We start from the raw sequence: 26,205 nt of genomic DNA, 5'->3' as shown, positions 1-26,205 counted from the left end.
TATGTCTATAATACTTAATGTTGGCAGTATAATATACACTTACCTTTGTGGTTCTTTAGGAAACCGATGGTACATGAATTCAGGATGAGAACTTTTGGACCGTTTGAACTAACCATGTGTTCCAAGTGACAGATGGCTGAAATGTAAGCGTGCAGACGATTCAAAAAGCCCGCTAATTCTTTCCGAATGAAGCACAGCGATTTCTAGCGTTGATTGAAGTAACTAAATTCATGAGTAATCAGTTAGGCTATTTATACACTTTTCCGTCCCTTCCAGTCTTTCGTATATAGTCTTTGATGGAGAGTCTTTGCCCCTTCCCCTCCTCCTCCTTTGTGCATGGGATTCTATGGCATGGCCTCGGACATCTGCTGTAGAAATTTGCCGACGTGGTCCAGTCGCGCGCGCTAGGATCCCATACACATGGTGTGGGTGTGCATGCTTGCCTCTCACCTTGCTTAGGATTGCTTGAGAAACGGTGCCCTGAATGCTAAAATAAAAATATGTTTTACTTCTGGTTCCATGACAACATGCGAGGTCCTGCGAGGGCGCGTGCACACACACACACACACACACACACACACCTCTCTCTTCCAGGAGGGAAATAGCTGTCGATCACGAGTCCAACACGTGATCCAAAGACCAAGTGAATACACACACACACACACACACACACACACACACACACACACACACACACGTGTAAGGTCAAAGCATTACCCATAGATCGGTCATACGAGCTCTGAGCTATCTTCCGGGAGGGAAATAGCTGTCGATCACGAGTCCAACACGTGATACATACATATATATATATATATATATATATATATATATATATATATATATATATATATATATATATATATATATATTGCAAGTAGGCCATTAATAATGCATGCGTTGTTAAAGTCAACAGCTGTGATAGCATTATTCTGTTTATAGACAAATTCTATAAACAGAATAATGCTATCACAGCTGTTGACTTTAGCAACGCATACTTACATATCTATATATATATATATTATATATACATATATATATATATATATATATATATATATATATATATATATATACATACACATAAAACAACGAACCACGGGTTTCAGCCCTCTACTTCCCCACTATGGTCCCTCGACAGACTTTTTTATACTTTACAGACCTACACCTGCTGATTTTGGCCAAAATCCCTAGCAGTTTTTTGGGGGCATTTTGGTCAAATGATCCGATTTACCCACTATCTCACCCACAGGTCTATGGGGGGCCAACAGTACGGGCGCCAGAGGCCCAAAGGCGAAAGGCGGGAGAAAAGCACCCCCCCACCCCACCCCCTAACTTTAGAGGGGGGCCACGGCCACGCTCTTGAGCCCAGGCTCCTCGCGTCTACCTCCCCGTCCACTGTGGCCGACTCTCCCACTCGAGGCTAAGTTTGTCCCAAATCGGTCACCTGCAGATTTTGGGGGTCTTTTTGGTCACCTGCTCACATTTACCCACCATCTCTCTCACAGATCGACGGGGGCTAGGGCTCCTGTGGGGTCCAATAGGACACCGCTCGGGTCAACAGTACGGGCGCTAGAGGACCAAAGGCGAAAAACGGGAGAAAACCCACCCCTCCTCGCCCCTCCAACTTTGGAGAGGCGCCACGGCCACGGCCACGCCCTTGGGCCCAGGCTCCTCGCGCCTACCTCCCCGTCCACTGTGGCCGACTCTCTCCATTACTGATTTTAACACAAGCTCGACGATTCTCGTAAAAACTCTTGACTGTTCTTAAAAGCTTTCCTCCTGTCACATATGTCTGCAATACTTCTTACAGTGCCTTCCTTTCTACCTTGTCATAAGCCTTTTCCAAATCTATAATGGCCCAAAAAACATGCTTACTTTTTCTAAAGCTTTCTCACATATGTCTTACCACAAATATTTGATCCAGGCAACCCCTACCTGTCCTAAACCCACACTGTTACTTACCAATTGCTCCCTCTGTTCCTCTCCTAATCCTTTCAATCAAAACCCTCCCATAAGCCTTCCCAACTACACTTAACAAACTGATCCCTCTGAAACTACCACACTCACACTTGTCCCCTTTTCCCTTGTAAATTGAAACTATACAGGCACTCCTCCAGTACTCTACCTTCTCATAAACAATCCTTAAATAACCTCACCAGCCAGTCCACAATCACTGTACCTCCCTTTTTTAGACATTCTGCATGACACTTATCCAACCAAAGTGCCTTACCTGCTTTTATCTTCTTAACAACTGCCTTCACTTCATCTTTCCTCATTTCTTCTCCATTTCCTTCACTAATCACTATCATTTTCTTAGCGCTTCCCACTGCAACTACCTTTCCCTCCATATCCTCCTTCACATTTAGAAACTCCCAAAAAAACTCTGCCCATCTTCCTCTTACTGTTGTCTCTTCCTTTATCATCTCTGCATCTGCACCTTTTAACTTTTCTTCTCTACTTGATTCGCCTCATCTTCCTCTCTTAATTTCTTTCCAAAACAACTTTTTATTACTTTCAAAATTTTCTGTAATACTCTTACCCCATTTCATATTTGCTCCCCTCTTTGCCTATTTTATTATATGCTTTACTTCTCTTCTCATTTCTTTGTGCCTCTCATATGATTATTTTGTCTTATTTTGTAACCAATATATATATATATATATATATATATATATATATATATATATATATATATATATATATATATATATATATACTGTATATATATATATAATATATATATATATATATATATATATTATGTATGTATATGAATATATATATATATATATATATATATAGATATTATATTTATATATATGTATATATATATATATATATATACATATGTATATGTATATATACATACATATATACATATATACATACATATATACAAACATACATGCATACACATATATACACACACACACACATATATATACATATATATATATATATATGTATATATATATATATATATATACATATATATATATATATATATATATATATATATATATATATATATATATATATATATATATATATATACAAAGTTGGTAGAAAGCATCTTTATGAAATGAATAAAAATCTTTTAAGTACTCAATGTCCAATAAGTTTCTTTCACTGGACCAAGTTCCAACCCAATTTATTATTATTATTTTTTTTTTTTCCCCAGTGGCAACTATGAAAGAACCCTTCAGGTTCTATGAATACCCAGAGTAAGCCATTTTTTCTTTAGAAATGTGACCCTATCTATAGTTGGGCTTCTTTATACATTCAATTTTCATGAATACATATACATTATAAATGACAATATTGAGCACCATGGATTTTACTGGTATGTGTTTGTGTTTGAATTCACATGCTTCACTAATACTGCTTTGTGCTCTACATCTCTAGGACCTTCTGATAAGTCAGAAGAAACAGAGTGGTCCTGCTCCATGATGGATTTCCTACGTGAAAAGGCTACTATTGTATGACCAAGTATTCATAGTATAAGGGATGTAACCTAATATTTCCTGATAAAAAAAAAGGTCCTTCTTGACATTGTTCTCTTCGTCATTTAGTACAACACAAATTTCAACTTGATCTTGTCTGTATACATCTAGCAAGATATATTGAAGCTTTTTTCATAGTTACGCCACTACAATTGTCAAGCATGAATCTAATGATACAATGTATAATACAAAATTACTTTATTCAGTGGACATCTGTTTAGAAAACTGGAGTCTCGATTAGTGAAGACCCCATTTTCTCCAGTCTGCCCTCTCAACTGAAAAGGGCTATTTTGTATGAGCCACAACATCTGGAAAGGGCAACATGGGGCAAATGGGGTTTAAATCTACACTCGAACAACATATTTTAGCTTCTCAACTCAAAAGGCTTTACAAAGTTCACATTTTCATCTGATGTGTACAAGGATTAAGACAAGGAAACCTTATCATACAAAATTCTCCAACTACTTCCCTTGGTCAAGATGGGAAGAGATGCAGCCCCAAGGGGGCAGACACTATCTCTGGACAAGCCCCAAGATCTTGCCAACAACAACTGCATTTCCTCCACATTTTTTAAATAAAAGAGCTTGTAATTCACAATTGCTCCCTCTTATGAGAATATTGTAGGCCAGTGACAGAAATTGTCCCAAACTCATACAACAGACTACCTAAGGTTCCTTTCCAGAGAAAACTATGGAAAACCTAGCAAATGTGGAGATGCAGGTTTCCAGTCAATTAAATTTGAGGGAAAAATTATTCTGAAACATAACACTGGACGAATTTAATTGAATTTTCATATTGATAAAAGATACAGTGCCTGATTTTACTTTGGTTGTCACATTTAGAGAGAAAAAAAAGCCTCAAGTTTCACTGACTGGAAACCTGAAGCCCAACAATGACTGGCAATGACCTCCTTGAGAAGAAATTTTGGACTGTTATCCATGTTGTATTAGCATGGGACAGTTTATGTCAAAAACTTGTAGCAGGAGTGAAACAATCATCAGTTGCCTACTCTCCTTGTGTGAAAATGTTGAAGATACCAGTTCCTTAGAGTTGCACCTCCAGCTGAAGATTGTAATGACAGGGTTTTGAAGATGGGTGGCAGGGAGAGGATTCTCTCTGACATCCATCTTGCAGGACCACCATTAGCAGGTGCCCAGCATTGATCCCGAACTTCAACATCTACATGTATATAGACAAAAAGCTTAGAGCTCAATATAATTGAACCTCAGAAGGAAAAGTCATGGTAAGGGGGCTGACCACCATAGTGTCTTGGCTTAGTTTAGATTGTGAAGGATTACCTAGTTCAATGATAGATTCCTCACTAATGGATATTCAAATTTAAGAGGAAGGTGGCCACATGGGCAAGTACAGTGAACATATCATCTGGTGGTCTGTTAAGTTCTAAATATATAATATGGTGTTGCAGTTGCAAAGATCAATGTTTGATGTTCTGACCAGCCAATCAATCGACATGTTTCCCCAGGTCTCTTTTACAGAAGACCCATAGCTCTCAGGTAACTGTCAATGGTCACTGGATTGGCCTACAAGTCACTCAAGGAAAGTACATTGTTACTTAGTCAGAGCATGGGTGAGGCAGTGTAAGATGTGTTCTTTGGTGTCATCTGTATGATGGTTGCATCTGGGGTAGTTTGTGTTTGTAGCCAATCCTATTCTGTGGTACTGTTCTAGTGCCAAATGATGACCTGAATGCAACCAATGAGCTTGGCAACACTGCTGAGAACCAAGTCATCTCAATAGTCTATCCAGTCTTGCTGGCTGGCAAGTGATTTATAGTCCAGCCCAGAGAAGTGCCAGTTACCTAAGGCTATAGGTCTTCTGCAAGGGAGACTTGGGGCAATGAGTTGACCAACTGATCTTGCTGACCAGAATAGTATAAAATTTGATAACTGGTTAGCAACTTTTGATTTCAACTTCACACTTCAGAATATAATATTATGCAGCAAGTGGATCCTCTCCTGCAATAATAGACCAGTACAATTCGGTGAGCTGATCTAATTTCTGCCTCAGATTTTCTTCTCGTAAGCTCCATTACATTGCAGAAAAATTACAGAATCTAAGATTAAACCAGCTACTACAAATAGGCAAGATACAAACATCAATATATATATAAATGTTCATGAATTTAATCTTACTCCCCTCCACCTATTCTATTTTGGACAGGGAGAAAGTCAGTGGATGAGAAAAAATATTCATATAAACTAATAAACATAACCATATAGATACCATATAGCTCATGAACCCATGATGCCCCAAACCAAAACAACTTTCACAATGGAGAAGTTCTTGATCATATAGTTTAGGTGCCCCCTCCTCCTCATCTACAGGACGAAAACTTGCACACTGCACTTCTTGTGTGGGTTTAAGCTTTGGGTACTGCAGCTGGCTCACCTCGCAGCTGAAAACAATGAAATATATTAGAAAAGCAGACCTGACCATTTGTCCACATTAAAATAAAAATTAGTGAATTTCTGTATGCACATGTGTTTCTTTTAAATTTGTATATGGTTTCAGTTTGGGATACATTGTATTTCAGGCTATTCCAAGAACTTTTGTATTGGGAAACAGTTTTTCACATCCCTCAGATATGCTGTCGCATGACCTTGTGTTGCCCTCCTATTCCAAATAAAGATGTTTCATCGAATTTGTCCACTCCCTTCTGTGCTCTGAACACAACATTAAATACCCCTCCTTTTCTTTGATCCTTTAGATATGCAGAAAAGTGCTTTAATTTCTTCATATAGCTTATCTAGAGCTAGGAATCATTTTAGTCATCTGTATTCTCTTGACCAAGGTGAATCACACATGCACACACACACCTAGACAGGACCTAATGAGCATTGCTCCTTTCCTATATACTACAATTTTGTGAATGAAGTATATACATACACGTGTAATGCATGCATGTATTTCCCCAAATGTAGTATGCAGGAAAGGAGCAACATTCATTTGGTCCCATCTCCTACTCTTCAATTTTTCATGCTGTGTGTTTGTCCACATGTGACAGACAGTAGGAGAGGTGAAGAAAAATATATATATATAGAAAAAAGAAAAAGAAAATGAAGATGAAAATTGACATCTGCCAAAATGGTTCCATTTCTTACCACATTCTGGTAGGACCGCACAACAATCAGGAAATAGATGGAGAGGATAATCCAAGCTATCCTGGCGAGGACTGCAAGGGTGAAGCCAGTGGCAATGATGTTGATGATGGAAAAGATGGCACCCACAATGGTCCAGTAGAACCAAGGGCTCATCAGGCCAGCACGATCCTGTAAAAAAGGAAACATAAATCAGTAAACATGTGGGCAGGTATTGAGAAAGCAGTCACTACAGATATCCAAGGTCCGAACCCTGCTTCTGAAATGGTCAGCAATATTACATGTCACATATCTTTGGGTTCGACAACAAACTACTGATGACACTAGAGGTCAAGTTTTCACCAAGTATTTTTGGTTAAAAAAATATATAAAAAAAGAAATAAAAGTTCATGAATGTATGATACAGAAAAAAAACATCAGAAGTTTAGCAAATGGGGATGGAGGCTACTTACCTTTCGTGCACCATGAACAAGCATGGCACTGAAGATGAGGTAGAGAAGGACCACAGCCAGGGTTATTCCCAAAAATACCCGAGCTGTATTGGGAGTAAAAAAAACAAAAAACAATAAAGGTTACATTAGGGCCCTCGATATAATAAAATAAAAACATGAAATAATGCTGTAAATTTGGGTGTGGGAGATGAAGAGAGGGAAAGTGAGAGGGGGAGAGGGGATGCAAGAGGGAAAGTGAGAGTAAGAGAGAGAGAGAAAGCAAGAGAGAAGACAGAGGGGGTGAGACAGATAAGAGAGAGGGGGAGATAGAAGAGAGTAAGAGAGAGGTTGAGAGAGATGGGGAGAGAGAGGAAGAGAGAGAGGGTAAGAAAAAGGGAGAGAGAAGGGGAGACAGAGGGTAAGAAAAAGGGGGTGAGAGAGGAAAGATAGAGGGGAAGAGAGAGAAGAGACAGAGAAGAGAGTGGGAAGAGGAAGGGGAAGAGAGAGGGGGAGAAAGAGGGTAAAAGAGAGGGGAAGACACAGGATAAGAGCAGAAGAGAGAGCAGGTAAGAGAGAGGGGGAGAAAGAGAATAAAAAGAAGGGAAGAGAGAGGGTAAAAGAGAGGGAAGAGAAAGGTAAGAGAGAGGATAAGAGAGAGAATAAGAGAGGGAGAGAGGGGAATAGAAAGGGTGGTTGAGGGAGAGAGGGGAAGAGAGAAAGTGGTTGAGGGAGAGAGGGGAAGAGACAGGGTGGTTGAGGGAGAGAGGGGAAGAGAGAGGGAGAAGGCAGGGTGAGGGGAAGAAGATGGGGTGAGAGAGAGAGGGTAGGGTGAGTGAGAGGGGGTAGGGTGAGGGAGGAGCTGGGGGAGGGGGAGGGGAAATAGAAGTGTTGTATATGCAATCTACCACTTGTATTTCTCACCCACCTATAGTAATTACTGTCGATGCATCTGAATTTGTACAGTCACCATGAGCACAAGCGGCTTCAATACCAATTATGCCAATGACCGTTATGATTGCCACAATCAGGTCAAGGATCTGCAAGCAAAATCAGAATGGTGTAAGGACAACTGTGCTATCCAAAATGGACACACATTTATTTTTCTTTTCTTTTTACGCTAGGATCGTCATCCAAATAACACAGGCAATCTGTATTGCCATGAGTATACAGATAATGAACTCTGGTCATTCCTGCAGTTCAGTGTTCCCTAATCAGTCTATAAACAATTCATTCAAACCACACTAGACTATGCCTCCCCTGCAAAACGAACTTTACAAACTATACAAAAAGTATCGAAAATAAGAGTAATCACCAAAACCACTCCCCAAAAATCCAATTAACCCCCCAAGTTTTTACTCAAAAGTATTATAAGTACGCTATACCGGAAAACTTACAAAAATAAGCTAAGTTTATGGTGAATTTGTGATACATGATGTATATCCATACATATACCAAAGACTTTTTCCCCCTTACACGGGAGGTAGCCAAAAAACAGACATAGAAACCACACCCGCCCATTCCATCCTCTACATATTCCACTCCCCTCTACCCTTTTTTCCTCCCACTTATCTTGGCACTTGCTGGATGACGGGTCATCCCTGCATCTTGTCCACTGCCCTCCCTGGGTCAGAAGCAATGTCGCAATTGTAGCTATCATTACAGGCATATCAAATGTTATAAATGATTATGATACAGAGGTTACCAAGAATTCGAACCCGTGGGAAAAAGCTTATGACCTGACCTAAAATGACCTAGACTAATAATTTGTTAGAAAAAAAATGCAGAAGGAAAGTGAAAAATGTGTGTGTGTGTGTGTGATATTACAATATGCCCGTGAACCTAAGTAAAATATATAACAATTGCATATTACTTTGGTACTGACAAAATCCCGTACACCATGGATTGTTTCCAACTACACAGTTTCATGTAATACTTACGATCGACAGAGCTCCAATGAAGATGCACCCAGCCTTCAGGCTCATGCATCCGCAAAACTGATTCACTTGAAGACTCACCATCGTGACTGGATCGCTATCTGGAGAATCAGATAATATTTACCATTTTGCCAAGAATTACAAACCTGAACTTCAAACGTAAATATAGCCTATTTCCTTTAAAATCTATGAACAGACATTTCTGTTTGACTCTGTAGTAGAAATTAAGAGACATTGAATTTTAAGCGATTTTCCTTAATTTGAAAATAAATACAACAGTTGAAGTCAAACTAGTATTGCAATTTGAACGAGAGTAAAAATTTATTAGAAGTTTTGCTGGAATGGTCACGTACCTATCGAAAAAGGTAAAGTTTTAAAAGTGCACAACTACGCGATATAGTATTAGAAAATTAAATATTAATTTTGTAGATTATAATACATCAACGTAATATACATTTTTCTTTGCGGAAATCAATAACAGAAAAAAGTTACTAAAACGATACCTCACAAACGGAGCCACAGCGGCAGCTTGAGACACCATCTTTGTTTTGATAGATGCGAAGATCGAATTAAAGTGTGATAAATTCGTCTGTTCTAACCTAACCAGCATTTTGCAATGTGGTACCTGTAATTCTAGAGGTAATTAGAGTCGTCGTCTTCGGCCTCCGAATCTATCAAAACAAAGATTGCGTCCTAATTAATTATTTGTCACGGCTCCGTTCGTTTGTATATAGCGATTACCAACTTTATCTGTCATTGATTTCCACCAACAAAAACGTACATTACGTTGGTGTATCATAATTTACAAGATTATTATTTAATTTACTAATGCTAAATCACGTAAATCTGCGATTCTAAAAAGAAATACTTCGAAAATTTTCCCAAAGCAAATGGCATCGATTTAGTAAATTCCATGGCATTCTTGCATGTTCCAATAATTGTGACCTTCATCCCATCATATCGCTGTGCCAGGGTGCGGCATGATGCAGCCTCAACAGCTCACTACACTAAAAATATTTGTGTATTCGATGAAATGGAAGCTTACAACTGTGGAAACTTGAAGGAATGTGTGTCTGGAAGATTGAAATGACAAAATCTATCCATAGGGAAGAAGGAGAGACAGGGATATGTAAATATACCTATACATTTTATTTTTTCGGGGGGGGGGGGGTGACCAAACCTTACAAACTCAAAAAGTAGAACTTTCTCAGAACGCAAAAGTCGTACTTGTAACGTGGACCATACGAAAGAGCTGAAACACGGCAACAGTTTCAGGTACAAAGCAGTAAGAACGCTACTGCATCTTAACATAATTTGGTGATATAAAAAGACAAGAGATTGTTTTCACGTATCGGTTTCTGTCACATTAAGACAAGTTGAGCGTCGTAGCGACAGGTGTTGGTTGGTTGCAATGTCAATTCTCCCCGCGAACTTCTTCAGAAATCCTCACCAACTGGAAAATGACGAAGCTGCTGCCAGTACTGCGCAAACATCAACAGACAGAGGCAATTGGCCTCGATAACAACACGTGTGAAAAGGGAGGTATTCTTACAGTTTTGTGAAATATAATTTGGTTCATGTTTGCCACATAGCAACCGTCCTCATAGCGTCACTATGGTAGTGTGAGCCTGACAACTATTTCGAACTTCGGCATTTAATACACTGTCGGCGATTGCCACTTAAATGACTCGCATATGGTGCCAAATCTCACCCAGTAGTCAAAACGTATGGTAGGTTCTGTGCAGTCTATGGTACCTCAAAATGCGACAGTTCCTTGCAATTGGGATCAGAGACGATTCACTCTCGCAGCATTCAGGATTCAAATGAAGGCATTTCAAAGTGGCAACACGCACTTAGACAACCCCCACGGACCGGTGAGTTGCCTCAATTTCTGCACGGACATCTCTTTCGTTTTTTGTTTTTCCCCCACCGGAAAATATGTCAATTAAAAGCGACGATATCTCCGCTTTTATAACGGGAGGGTCGGGGTGGGGCAAATGACATAGTCCCTTAGGCTATTGTCATACGATATTATTCGACTTTGAAAAGGACTTAGTACTCACGCAAACATTTACTACATTGGCATTTGTCGTCTTACTTCCCTGAAATGCATTGCACAGCGAATGTTTATTCTTATACTCCAGATGCAACCAAGCAATTACATTCAGATGCGCGCTATACCTTAATAGCAAAAGACTTAAAATAACAAGATATCGCCATAGTATTTACTCGCAACTACGATCTCCATCTAACCTTCCCACAACTAACACGGCGATATAATTTTGAAATATGTATGTACTGTATATTCGATAGCACGCAAGTTACTACATGCTGGGTGATATAATTTGACACTTGCCAAAATGAAATATACAAAGAGTATCATCATGCTGAAGGTGAACCCAAACCTACTACAGCCCAGATAAGGCTTCTAGGCAGGGCTGCCAATCTCTGTGCTCCACCAGATACCATGATCACGCACACGCAAGGGAATCATAATGATAACCTTGCCACGCCCTAGGCGAGACAGTTGGCAAGCCTGACTCCAGTGACTTATCCTCTGAATTTTCATGTCGACACTTAACTCTTCGCTTGATTCAAACTACCTATAAGCTGAGTACATGTGAAGCGTTGCAACAGGTGTCATGTCTCGTTTTATGCGCAACAGCAAGATGTAAGCCATGCACCTCTATTTTTGAGCTTGTGTACAAAAAGTACTGTCCCTCTCGCTGTCGTTACTATGGATTTAATTCACGAAATATTACATGTTACAACTGGTACAATAATTTGAAGTTCTAAACTAAACCAGCTTCTAGCGGACGGTGGAATTACATAACAGTTTCTAACAGTTGATGTTCTGGAAGAGGCTGTTAAGCCTGTACATCCAGCTCGGTATGATTAACTAGATTTGTGATTACACTGGTGGTGGTGGTGGTGGCTATATTATAAATAATTTTACTATAATCTATTTTAGCTCTAAAATTATAAAATAAATCTTGACTACATAATCAAAAGGTGTAGGGAAAAAGAAATAAACAATAATCGTGCTTCGTTCTTCGTGGTCAATTTGCCGGCACTGCTAAAATTGTCGGAACGAAATCTTGTACAGCCAGATTTATTAGACAACCATGTGCTATCTCATAGATGCCGCCTTATTGTCTGTGTCTGTCAATTTGATGAATATGACTGGTAATTAGAGTCCCAATGAAACGCTTCAAAAACTGAAATCCATCTGTGGTACAATTCATTCGCAGTTATCACCACAAAACTGCCAAGTTCGGTTTTACCGCGTTAGTCTACTATCACGAGGAAGAGTGATAGGCGAGCGTCTAATGACGTCACGTCTTGCAACAAGAACGACGTACAATAACCACAACAGAATCCGACTATCCTCATACACAACATAGCGTGGTCTGTCTTCCGAGGATTAGCACGCTTTCGGGAATGACTTGCTTTCTGAAGTAAAAATATACGATTCTCAAATTAGATCCTCAAATCGTACGGCGTTCGAAAATGTCATATACTCTGAGTTACTCTGACAGCCTTTATTGGGCAAGGGCCTGACGTTATTGAGATTATGCTAAGTTGGAAGCACCCTGAAGCTTGGGGGTTAGATAAGGGAGGGCCGTGCAACGGGGATTAATGGACAAGCAAGAATCAGGGTGGTGAGTTGGAATACTCAGTGTACTGAGGGGGGCATACAATTATCTGCAAACGCCCCCAAATATTCCTCCCGCAACGGACTCGTCTCAAACCGTGCCATGTTAATTCTGGTACTTGTGTGGTATACATTGGGGAGCGAGGAGGCAACTAAACCTGCACATGATGTCAATGATAATAATGATGATAATAATGGTAACACTAACGTTTAGTAAAGGTGAAGGACGCCCTCCTCAAAAGTTTAGTTTTCTATTTTTGTTTTCACTTTCCCCTAAACAAAGCCTAAAATATATAGGTATGGCAGACTACTTCTAAGCTACAAATCAAAATGCGTGATTAGGGATGTTATTCGTGGTCCATGGAAAAAAAGAAGTGACAAACTATGGTTAACATGCATTCGACTTGTACTTTACCAAGTCCAATAACTACATATCTTCGCCAACACAATAAAAGCAGTGTACGGGATGTAACAGGCCCACTTCGAGAGCCTACTGCAGACAAAGGAATTTCTTAAATATTAACTCATAGAGGAGGGAGCATTCATGACGCGACTGGGTTGATAGGCTGTTGGTAGGTTATTTCTGGTGTTCTAGCAAGCGTGGCTTTCTCGTCCACCGTTTCGGCGCCATCACACCAAATGCTTTCTGTTTAGCCATATACACTGTGTTCCTTTTTATTGGTTTTTTGTGGAGACTTTGCGTCGTGAATAAATTTAATAAAATATAAATCAAGAAAAAAAAATCCCTACATGTATACTTGAAAAAAGGAACTCGGTCACGGAGAGAGAGAGAGAGAGAGAGAGAGAGAGAGAGAGAGAGAGAGAGAGAGAGAGAGAGAGAGAGAGAGAGAGAGGGAGAGAGGGGCTAATTTTCTTTGCTCCAGTACGCAGTACATGGAGGGACGGAGAGGGCGGTCCCGCCTCTTTCGCCGATGCATTCCGCGGGGCGGATGGTTGTTCCCGTCCGGGTGGCCTCCTCGTTAGGCTTCGTGTTCAGGTCTGCCGGTCTCACAACAGTTGAGGCGCACACAGTCTAAATTTACGCGCTTAGCAAATTTCATTCTGGCTTGAGGCGAACTGTTTTCTTCTGCTGAGAGAGGGGAGGGTTGATTCGGGAATCACAGGGACCTCTATCGCATCTCCTAGTTGGAAGGGTTCACTCATACGCCTGAGCACTGACGTCCTGAAGGAACAATGTATTGGGGACATTTATCCCCCTCAGAACTGTATTTTTGACTATCTTGACTTCTTCTCCAGTTCGGTGACGAACTTTAAATGATTATCATTATTGTTTTGGTCAGCACAGTCCAGTTCTGTTTAGTCCCTGTTTTGGGTTGAACTCGTCCACCTGCCGAATAAAATCTCCTGGCGCTAGCCTCGACACAAATGCCTGCAGGGTGCGACACTGGTGTAAAAGCATTCATGTTTGCTTTCTACGGTTCCCCCTCCCCCCAGGGTTTCGATTGGGAACATAGCTGTTTTTGACATCACTGGCCGCGTTTGTGTTTAAACTGTCAAATATAAAATTGTCCTTGCCAAGCGAGCCTTGAGCATACGCCAAACAGGAACTCCTCGACGATGGTGTGACGATGTCACTAAAATGTTGATGACGATGACAGTAAAGACAAGAACGACGTCGACGTCGACGACAGGGAGGATGATCGCAAATCTATCTTTTTACCAAAACAATTCCGAGATTCTCTGGAAGACTTCGAAATTCACGAGTTTCTCCTGCTTTATCTTGTCTTCCGTCGTTGACGTACACGGTGCGGTCACTACACACGTTTGAATATATATATATATATATATATATATATATATATATATATATATTATATATATATATATATATATATATTTGTGCGCGCGCCCGTGTGTGTGTGTGCACTTGCTCCAGACAGAAGAATGTGGAGGTAGACTGGTCGAAACAGATTAGGGAGGAATATGGGGTGAAGAAAAATAACAAGAGAATGAAGAAGGGAAGTAGAAAATGCAAAGGGCATGTGAAGAGGAGTGTGCAAGGGAGAAGATAGTGGGAATGAGGAGGAGGAGAATGCGAAGAAGGAAAATGAGCAAGAGATGGTGGAAATGATGGAGTGATGAATAACAGGAGAGAGGAAAAGGAATAAAAAGGAGCAAGTTCACTTTGTCTTTCCTCCACTACAAATTCTTGTTCAATTCGCGCTCCAAGTTTCCTTCCTCCTCCTCCCCCTCCTCCTCCTCCAGAGAGAATCTCAAGAGCCAGACACATACACACTACATAAATCAGACTTTTTCACTAGTTTCAGTTTCGACGTTGTTCCTTCCTTCGAACTTCAGGGGCTTCCGACGTCTTGACGTCCCGCCTTCCCTCGAACTACGAGACTTCCTTCTAGTGGGGCCATTGCTAGACGCGGGTATGGTTTCTTGAGGAGTGATTCAAGCGCGCGAATTCCAGCCCTACGGGAGCGCGCGAACGACACTACAGCGACCAGGAGTCATCGCACGAAACACAACTGCGTCATTCTGTTTAATACAACAGTTCGGCGTCTCCACTTTGCCAGGACAAGATTTGACGAAAGACAGCAGGAACCCCTACGATGATCACAACAGTTGACAACGAATAAAAACTTTACCTTAGACAAGAGACAAGCGTGAACGTAAAGACGTCCGCGTTCCACTGACTCCGGGAAGTAAGTATACCTTTGTCAAGTCGGCAGCCATGGCGTGGCTAGGTGAGTCGTGTTTCAGCCCGCTCCATAGCTCAGTCCGTAGAGCATGCGTATGTGTATCCACCTCTCCCTGCACCCACGTTCACCATCATCACCAAAGACGAATGGAGTCTTTATTCCTTCCCTCCTCCGCCTCTGTGCATGGGATTCTATGGCATGGCCTCGGACAACTGCTGCAGAAATTTGCCGACGTGGTCCAGTCGCGCGTGCTTGAATTCCATACACGTGGTGTGGGTGTGCATGCTTGCCTTTCACTTTGCTTGGGCTTGCTCGAGAATGGTGCCCTGAAGAGGCTAAGACAAAAATATGTTTCGTTTGGGTTCCATGATACCATGCGAGGTCCTGCGAGGGCACACACACACACACACACACACACACACACACACACACACACACACACACACACACACACACACACACACACACACACACACACACACACACACACACACACACACGGTTGGTAGTCTCCGACTGTCACTACGGCGGTCTAGGTTCGAATCCTGCCCAGGGCTGAAATGATTTCAGTATCGCTGCGCTTCGAGTCGTTACTCCAACTCTCGTGGGCGCGGGCGGAGTTGGGTGTGTGTGTGCGTGTAAGGTCACAGCATTACCCATAGATCGGTCATACGAGCTCTGAGCTCTCTTCCGGGAGGGAAATAGCTGTCGATCACGAGTCCAACCCGTGATCCAAAGACCAAGGTGAGACCAAGGTGAATCACACACACACACACACACACACACACACACACACACACACACACACACACACACACACACACACACACACACACACACACACGCGCGCGCGCGCACACACACACACAAACACACACACACACACACACACACACACACACACACACACACTGTTACGAATCTCGCTCACGTATCTGACTTGCAATAGATTAAGTATGTGAAATGAGTTCCCAAGTCTTTGGGATAACTCAAATAGAAATTGTAAAGTTGTCAGACTCGTAACACATAGTAAGAGTGAATGGGTGACTGAGTTCCCAAGACCCCATGTCTTTGGGTAACTTAAAAGAAATTTCAAGGCCGCCACTTGATTTTATACTTTCATAAACATCAAGAAAAATGAAACGCACAGATAACGTTTAACACTATTCATTAAAGTTGATAGGATTACATGAAGGATTACAATTACTGAACATTCAAGTAAGTAAATAAGTTTACATTCAAATGAGTAAATAAGTTTCAAAACAGAAGATTCCCGTTCGTAAAACTTTTAACGGGGGTGAAAGAAAATTAATTAATTAATTAATACTTTACCAACGAAAAACACTAAGTCACTACCATAAACATTTCCAACACTGCAAGAAACACTAGATGAAACACTAGATTAAACATTAGTCTTACGACTAATACAGGGGGAGTACAGAGGACTTACTTCAGCCGACGACCCCTTCGAGGCGACACCTTTACATCGTACCCTCTACTCTAAAACTGACTCTGACACGCCCAAGGCGCTCTGGTTCTTCTCTACAAAAATCCTCTGATTGGCCCATAGGAATTGCGTCTATGGTGGTTGAACCTCATTGGTCAATTAACCAAAAACGTTCTCCTTCGTTCTAGGCTGAGTGTTAGAACAAATACTTCATTGAGTAGGTTTTCCTTCCCATGCGTCCTCCAGTACTCGTCCTGTAATCTGACGCCCACGTTATCGCGGGGCGCCGTTATCCAAAGTAATAAACTATTCCCACCTTACATATATGGGAATATATGTGACAACACACACACACACACACACACGACTCGGTGGCACGGTTGGTAGAGTCCTCGACTGTCACCACGGCGGTCCGAGTTCGAATCCTTCACAGGGCTGAAATTATTTCAGTATCGCTGCGCTTCGAGTCGTTACTCCAACTCGTGGGCGGGGAGTTGGGTGTGTGTGTGCGTGTAAGGTCATAGCATTACCCATAGGTCGGTCATACGAGCTATGAGCTCTCTTCCGGGAGGGAAATAGCTGTCGATCGCGGGTCCAACACGTGATTCAAAGATCATGGTGAATACACCCACCCACACACACAGACGTACAAAACCACATGTTATGCGAGTTCCCACATTTCGTTAGTTGATGAGAAGCAAGGCAAAACGAATACTATAAGGTACGTTGAGCACCCCACCCTCCGCGCACCTCCACCGTGACGTCATAGGAAATCCAGAGGGGGAGAGAGTGAGAGATGAAAGAAAATGTAAACTTTAAAGAAAACCATCTGTATATATGGTAAACCTTAAAATTATACTATGATGTTCACATAATACTGAAATTACTCAGTATCATTTTCTTATCCTCAAATTATCAGTATCTGAGATATGACAGCCAGAAAAGTTATAAAAATGTTTTCCATGCTTTCACATTAGGTGGATTATATTAATATGACGAGTTATTAGATGGGCTGAAATGTCAATTTATATGTTGATCAGGTAGATGAGGAAGATATTATACTGTTGATACACACCAACTAGCTGAATATAAACTTAGTAGTAATGACACATAAAAGCATCATATGGTTTTTATTATACTACATTTTGGATTTGCGTGGATTTTATATGTAGACCTTTATCTCCACCAGGCTCAGTTATGTTTTAACCGGATTCTTTAGGAAATGTTGCTAATAAACAGTTACTTTCAAAATGACGGCTGCATATCCGGATGACCGAGTATTGTGTGTGCCACATAATTCAATCCATTTCTTTTTAAATTCTTTATCTTTGGGTAGTGAAAAGAAATATATATTTGTATCACCTTTCAGTCTAACGGCATTGCAATTCTGCACTATACAAACTGTTGGCATTTTTATATGTTATTTGTCTGCCTTAGTTACCCCTGGTGTGTGAGTGACTGACAGCTCTCGACCCGCGGAACCCTGGTCTTGATATTTCTGTTGACGTCATCATCTACCTGCGCAGTGGAGAGGTTTTCTGGTTCTCCCTCACCCCCCCCCCCCCCGCTAACTTACCTTATAGTATTTGTTTTACCTTGGTGAGAAGTATCTCCGTGTGAGTACACAGCTCCGTAAGGAAACATTCATGGTCTCTACAGGGAATGAATGAAATTCTATTATTATAATTGTTATCATTGTCATTAATATTAATTTTACTGTCACCATCATCATCATCACCACCATCACTATTATTACTATTATTGTAGTTGTTGATGTTGTTTTCGTTGAAATATATATACATATATATATATATATATATATATATATATATATATATATATATATACATACATAACACCACAAACCATGGGTTTCAGCCCCTCTACTTCCCCACTATGTTCCCCGACAGAGTTTCTATACCTTACAGACCTGCACCCACTATGTATTGTGCAGCTTTGCTGAAGAGAGCCACAGACTGTGATCGTAATACATTATAAGTATCATCATTCATATTAGAGGCTCGTAGATGAGGCTCATAGATAAAAGTAGACAAGTGAGTGGATAGAGGGTTGGTGGCGAGAATTTCAGTTTTATAGGTTGAATGTTTGATACACAACAGTCGTAGGCGAAGGAATTGCACAAGCTTACTCCTCACCTGGGTGTTTACAAACAGCCGTCGGGACCCGATTTCATTGCTGTATCATACTGATGTAACAGTATGTAAACTAAGTTGTGCATTGATTTCGAGATTACTTGACTAAGCAGTACTGCTTTATGGGTTTGTAACAGCCTCTCTGATTGGAGAAAGGATGGAGGAGAAAATTAATTTGGTTCATGGAAGAAAAGTCACGCCCTTAGAGGAGGTACTTAGATGTAAAAGTAAAGCTTACTGGATTAAAGAAATTATAACGTTAGTACGAACTGACCTAGTGATTAAATTGAGGATTCCAGATGGGAATCCCTTGGTGTGATTCACATAACCAAGCGTAATATTACTCGGGAAGAAAATTAAGTTCAGTTTAATTCGCCTCTCTTATACAGAGTAATAGAACTTGACGGATGATCGGAAGCAAAGGGTCTTCCTACAGAAGAATATTGTGAAAGACAATGAAAAGAAAGTAAATAGTGAGAGACGAAATACAAAACTATACACAAAAGAAAGGGGACCTTAGAAGGGAACAATAGACGGAGTAACAGTTGTAACAACGTAGGTGAGATTCAGCAGTGTTTCTTTTCTCCGAATTTTGGATTTACAGGTTACTTTAAGGATGTGTTACATTTCATTCACCACACAGATACACACACACATACACATACATACATACACACACACATACACACACACACACACACACACACACACACACACACACACACACACACACACACACACACACACACACACACACACACACACACCTGCCTACGTGTACTATACAAGTGCACAGGCGCACACGTGGATCTGTGACAGATCAGGTGGCTTTGCACAACCACGTTTGGATATACCGCAGGTGCGAAGGGAGATTCGTAATTGCTGTCTTGATTCACGTATTGGATAAATGATTGACAGCTACTACCCTTCCGTATGAAGGCTCACTGCTCAATATGGCCCGATCTATGTGTAATGTTGTGACTTTACACACACACACACACACACACACACACACACACACACACACACACACACACACACACACACACACACACACACACACACACACTCGGTGGCGCAGTTGGTAGAACGATGAACTACTAGCATGGTGGTGTGCGTAGTGCTTGGTTCGAATCCTGCCCAGGGCCGAAATTACTTCGGTACAGCTGCGCTTCGGGTCGTTACTCTGACTCTCGTGGGCGGGGAGTTGGGGGTGTGTGGGTGTGAAAGGTCATAGCATTACCCATAGATCGGACCTACGAGCTCTGAGCTCTCTTCCAGGAGGGAAATAGCTGTCGATCACGAGTCGAACACGTGATCCAAAGACCAAGTGAATACACACACAATTACTTGCCCAAGTGAGCATCAGTGAGTAGAGGCATCTCCACTCCATGCAGCAGGATAACGAATATCCAACCGTTCCTGGTGGCTAGAAACTTCTTTCTCGCGAATATGTTGTTCTATGTTCTTCGTTTTATACTGGGATTTAGTCCTTCAAGAATGTAAAATGTAAATGTAAACTGTAAAATTAATGTAAAGGTGGACATTGGTTTAATCTTGTTGATGACTTAGTTGCAATTTCATTATATTGTGTCACAGTTTATATTCGTTTTCCAGCTTCCCCAGTTTGAGATAATGGCTTTTCCCCAAGAGGAATTGTTTTTAGTCTGTCTTCTTTTTAAATCTTCAATTTCCGTAGTGTCTTTATGTCAATTGGGAGTATGTTATATATTTTTGGGGTATATTGCTCAAGCATTTTATCTCCTAACTTTTTATTAGACATTGATTAAAATATTTGGCGTTTAGCCGATGCATTTATCACAGTTTTCAAGGGCTCAAAGGAATTCAGTCCTTATAACACTTGGATTTCCCTGATCTTATCATTTCAAGGTAAGAACTCATATCTTGCGTATACTCATTTCCTTTGTCGAGCAGTGGAGATACATTAATCATCATTATCATTATCCTTATTACTGTTGTTATTGTTATTGTTGTTACTGTTGTTGTTATTGTTGTTATTGCTGTTATTGTTGTTCAAAAAAACGGAGTAGAAACAAAAAACCCTCTGTAACGACCAATAGGACAAAATCCCAAATATACAGAGATACATTAATTATCATTATCATTATTACTATTGTTATTGTTATTGTTGTTACTGTTGTTGTTATTGTTGTTAAAAAAAACGGAGTAGAAACAAAAAACCCTCAGTAACGACCAATAGGACAAAATCCCCAATATACAGAGACGGCCCTGAGTGAGCTCTCCGAAGAAGCCTATTTGTGCGAAACTAGTCAGAAATAAACTTAGATTCTGATTTATGTCTTCCTCACCCACTTTTACCAACCTGTCACAATGCCTCAACATTGTTGTTATTGTTGTTTTATTTTTGCTATTGTTGTTGTTATTGCTGTTGTTATAACTGCTGGTATTGTTATTGTTATTGTTATTATTACTATCGTTGTTGTTGTTATCGACAGGGACTGCACCGCCGACATACGGGTTCACAAGGGAGTGCCCTTCCCCATCGACACGCCCAGGCCGATACCGTTCGCATTTCTGCTGGTACTTCCGGGAGATAGGCGTCCCCCTCCCCCTTCGCACCTCAGGGGCGTCCACCATAGAGTCACCTCACCAAATTATCCCCAGTCCAATGGTCAAGCCAAAGCCATGGTCAATGCATCTAAGCACCTCATCCTCAAGACAGTGCCCACCGGCAACATCGACTGCGAGGAGTTTGATCGAGGTCTCCTAGAATTACACAACACCCCGTCTCCGGCCGGCCGCTCCCCCATCCAGATCCTGTACGGCCGCCCTCTCCGCATGTACATCCCGGCCCACCCGGATTCCTTTTCGGAAGAATGGCAAGTTCGCTCGGAGGAGTGCGATCGCTGCGCCGCCGATCAAGCTACCCAGGTCCACCATTGGTACAACGAGCACGCTCGGCCCCTCACTGAATTGTATGTCGGCCAACGCGTGCGGATTCAGAACCGGTCCTCGTACGTTGTTCCCCCTACAGCTCCCCACAGCTCCCCGCCGCTCGTCCAGGCTCGCAAATAGACATAACCCTCGCAATGGTTCTACGAGTGCGGGTGGGGTAGGGTGAGTTGGAGTGGGGTGTTGGGAGAGGTGTGGTATAGTGTACTATGGTATGGTGTACTATACAATAGTGTTGTAGCACGACACGGTGATTCCCCGACCAGCAATGTCGCTTCTTGTACAAGGGCCCTTTCATGCGGTCAACAAGGCCCCTTCTCATACGGCCAGCTACGTGGGAGAGTAAAGCAGGGCGTGACCACGCCACCACATAAACACGAATGATTACTCAAACAGGCACTTATTAGGAATAAGATGGAACGTAGGTAGAAGTGCAGATATTCGAAAGTATGCCGATGTCACACGCATGTAACCGCGCCCAGAGCACGCAGCTGCTAGGTAGAGTTGCAAACATACTAAGCGTGACAGCGCCTTCGCCCTGTGTAGCGAAAGACGCGCCCCTTTGGAGCCCACGCCGGTAGATACCCGTTAGAATTCTTACGCGCACAACGCGCCCTCCTGTATGCATCGATTAATGAACGTGTAAATTATCTAACCTGTTTCACTGTTGCCCCTTTGCAACATGGCTTGCAACATGGCACAGTAAGTAGGATTGCTTGAAACTTGCAACTGTGAAACATAAACGACGATTCGTTAATCGGTGGCGCACGCGTGAACGAGTGACAGTAATGGGACGATACACGATCTGGTCACGTGTACATGAACGAGGTGTTGAAAGAACTAGGCGACAGTGTGCATGCTGGACCGTGAGTGCAGTGCCGTACAACGGTGTGCATGCTGAACCGTGAGTGCAGTGCCGTGCAATAGTGTGACGCGCTTTCGTGGACACTTAGCGGTGCGAACAAAGGGGCCCCACTCCCCTGGATACTGAGCCGCCTCTCGGCAGAGCGCTACCGACGCAATCGCAACTCACACACGGAGCGGAGCTGACACCACGCGACCCAGAAATTAACCCTCGCAGGCCACGCCCACCCAGCCGGGAAGCATGGAAAGACAACTCAAGGAATTCGGAGACGGGAGACATCGACTTACCTGCCCCGCCTACGCTCACACCGAATGTGACGCTTTCGCGGGATGGTGGCGGTTACGTCGGACAGCACGTAGCGACGACGCAAGATGAACGGAGGGAGGACTGCGAGAGAATCAACACAATGGCGGAGACCCTGCAACATCTCGTAGCCTTCGTCACCTGCACAACGTCCCCCTCCATCGAACTTCTCACCGACCTCCCCGTCCCTTCATCCGCATTCCGCCCCAGCCCCGCCTGTCACCGGAGTGCCACCCACTTCTCTGCCGGTGAACAATCTCCCGGTCCCACGTCCACCGCCACAGCAGGCCAACGCTCACTTCCGGTGTTCCTGTCGTGGTGCCGTGTCTGGGCCGACTATGCCGCCATGGCCGGTGTTAATAGAATGCCACGCGATGTGCAGCTCATACAGCTCCGGTCGTGCTCGTTCCTCGACGTTCAGGGAATACTACGGAACCTCCTGGACATCCTCCATGACACCTCGCTCTCGGCTGACGAGGTGCTCGACCGGCTGCAAGCTCATCTCCGGACGTACGAATCAAGGCCTTCCTCCGCCGCCGCGACCTGTTCCGATGGAGACAGGTGCAAGGCGAGTCCTTCAATGACTTCTACGGCCGCATAAAAGATAAGGCTCAGGAAGAAGACCTGTGCACCGGAAACCCCGTCACTTGTGCGGAGGCCCAGCTGATAATGGTGATACTCATGGGCGTCAGGGACAAGGAACTCATGCGACGCCTCAGCTCCCTTCGCTGTAAACACGTCACTGCAGGAGGTAGTGACCAACTGCCGCTCACACGAGTCAGTGAGGGTGACAGTTTTGGGTGTCCAGGATGAACCGCGTGCAATCCGTCGTGTCGGTATACAATAGGCCTCAACACCAGGCGCACGCACCCCCACCTCAGCAGCCTCCCGTAACTTCCTTGCAACCCAGCGACCCCTGCCAATCCTGCCAGGCGCACGCATCCCCGCCTCAGCAGCCCCCCCCCCTCCACCTTCCCCGCGACTCAGGGATCCCTGCCAATCCTGTGGCCGCCGGCACGACCCCGGGAAATACAGGCGGCTAACAGCACTTGCCACAGTTGCGGGAACAAAGGACACCGCCCTCGTACCCCCAAGTGCCTTGCCAGGGACGTCCGCTGTCACACCAGCAACAAAAATGGTCACTAGGGGAAGTATTGCAAGTCGACCAAGGATCGAGACAAGAAATCCCTCCGAGTCGCCAAGTCCAGGGGCCACCGCTCCTTCCCCGGGAAGGCTGGCATCTGCCGCCAGGTGTCTGACGGCTCTAATAGCTCTCCGCCACCTGTCAAAATCCGCATCGGAATCGTGTCCTCGAGCTTGCTTATGTTGCCTGATACAGGTACGGACGTTACAGTGATAGGCACTCAACACCTAGGTATGTTGGGGATATACAGGGCCAACTTGCAGCCATCGCTCTCGGCGCCGACGTACATGGCCGATGGATCCCAAATGTCCCACGCGGTGGGACACTTTAGGGCTACCTTGACGCTTCACGACAGGGACTACACCGCCGACATACAGGTTCACGAAGGGGTCCAAACCCGCCTCCTCTCCTTCGGCCACTGTCTGGAGTTGGCCTGAGCCCCGCCCGACTTCCCGAAGCCTATCCTGGTGGTGACATACGCAAACAGGTGTGCCGAACTAATTCTACCCGTTGACAGTTCACCAGACGCCGGTCGCAACTACTTCCTACGGGAATTTAGCGACGTGCTGGTCTCCAAGGATGACCTCCGCACCCCCCCCCCCAAGAAAATATGGTGGGTCCCACCATGAGAATCCACCTGAAAGCCGACGCCATGCCCTTCGCCATCCACACGCCCAGGCCGATACCGTTCGCATTTCTGCTCGTACTTGTACAAGGGCCCTTTCATACGTTCAACAAGGCCCCTTCTCATACGGCCAGCTACGTGGGAGAGTAAAGCAGGGCCACACATACCAGGCGTGACCACGCTGCCACATAGACACGAATGATTACTCAAACAGGAACTTATTAGGAATAAGATGGAACGTAGGTAGAATTTCAGGTATTCGGAAGCATGCCGATACCACACGAACGTAACCGCGCCCAGAGCGCGTAGCTGCTAGGTATATTTATATATATATATATATATATATATATATATATATATATATATATATATATATACATACATATATATATACATATATATATATACACATATATATACATATATATATATATATACATATATATATCTATATCTATATATATATATATATATTGTTACGAATCTCGCTCACATATCTGACTTGCGATAGATTTTTAAGTATATGAAATGAGTTCCCAAGACCCCATGTCTTTGGGATAACTCAAATAGAAATTACAAAGCTGTCAGACTCGTAACACATAGTAAGAGTGATGGGTGACTGAGTTCCCAAGACCCCATGTCTTTGGGATAACTCCAATAGAAATTACAAGGTCGCCACTTGATTTTGTATGTTATAAAAATCAAGAAAAATGAAACGCACAGATAACATTTACACTATTCATTAAAGTTAATAGGATTACATGAAGGATTACAATCACTGAACATTCAAGTGAGTAAATAAGTTTACATTCAAATGAGTAAATAAGTTTCAAAACAGAAGATTCCCGCTCGCAAGCTTTTAACGGGGGTGAAAGAAATTAAATTAATTAATACCAACGAAAACACTGTCTAAGTCACTATCATAGACATTTCCAACACTACATGAAACACTAGCTGAGTTAATTATCTTACGACTAATACAGGGGGAGTACAGAGGACTTACTTCAGCCGACGACCCCTCCGAGGCGACAGCTCTACATGGCACACAGTTCTCCTAAACACTGACTCTGACACGCCCAAGGCGCTCTGGTTCTTCCTACAAAAACCCTCTGATTGGCCCATAGGAATTGCGTCTATGGAGATTGAACATGATTGGTCAATTAACTAAAACGTTCTCCTTCGTTCTAGGCTGAGTGTTAGAACAAATACTCCATTGAGTAGGTTCTCTTCCCACGCGTCCTCCAGTACTCATCCTGTAATCTGACACCCCATGTAATCGCGAGGCGCCGTTATCCAAGTAATAAACTATTCCCAGCTTACATATATTGGAATATATGTGACAATATATATATATATATATATATATATATATATATATATATATATATATATATATATATATCAAGGACTACTATTACACAGG

General features: G+C 42.7%; 1 protein-coding gene and 1 long non-coding RNA gene across 2 annotated transcripts in view; one reads left to right on the top strand and one right to left on the bottom strand.

Annotated features, from left to right (window-relative positions):
* Positions 1–4,542, top strand: part of LOC143040247 (uncharacterized) — a 57,758-nt gene extending 53,216 nt beyond the window's left edge. The window contains exon 2 of the long non-coding RNA XR_012967702.1: positions 3,406–4,542. This is a non-coding gene — a long non-coding RNA (uncharacterized LOC143040247). The remainder of the gene's footprint in view (positions 1–3,405) is intronic.
* On the bottom strand, positions 3,687–15,412 carry LOC143040238 (uncharacterized). The gene is made up of 6 exons (XM_076210962.1): positions 15,258–15,412; positions 8,991–9,088; positions 7,979–8,090; positions 7,075–7,157; positions 6,626–6,793; positions 3,687–5,919 (listed from the first exon to the last, which is right to left on the bottom strand). Exons 2-6 carry the CDS (start codon positions 9,069–9,071, stop codon positions 5,884–5,886), a joined length of 480 nt encoding a protein of 159 aa, XP_076067077.1. The 5' UTR covers positions 9,072–9,088; positions 15,258–15,412; the 3' UTR covers positions 3,687–5,883.
* Between the last annotated feature and the right edge of the window lie 10,793 nt (positions 15,413–26,205).

The sequence above is a fragment of the Oratosquilla oratoria genome, chromosome 2, assembly GCF_046742065.1.
Source record: "Oratosquilla oratoria isolate Oo_2021 chromosome 2, ASM4674206v1, whole genome shotgun sequence".
Lineage (NCBI taxonomy): Eukaryota > Metazoa > Arthropoda > Malacostraca > Stomatopoda > Squillidae > Oratosquilla > Oratosquilla oratoria.
This window is presented reverse-complemented; position numbering and strand designations above follow the sequence as displayed.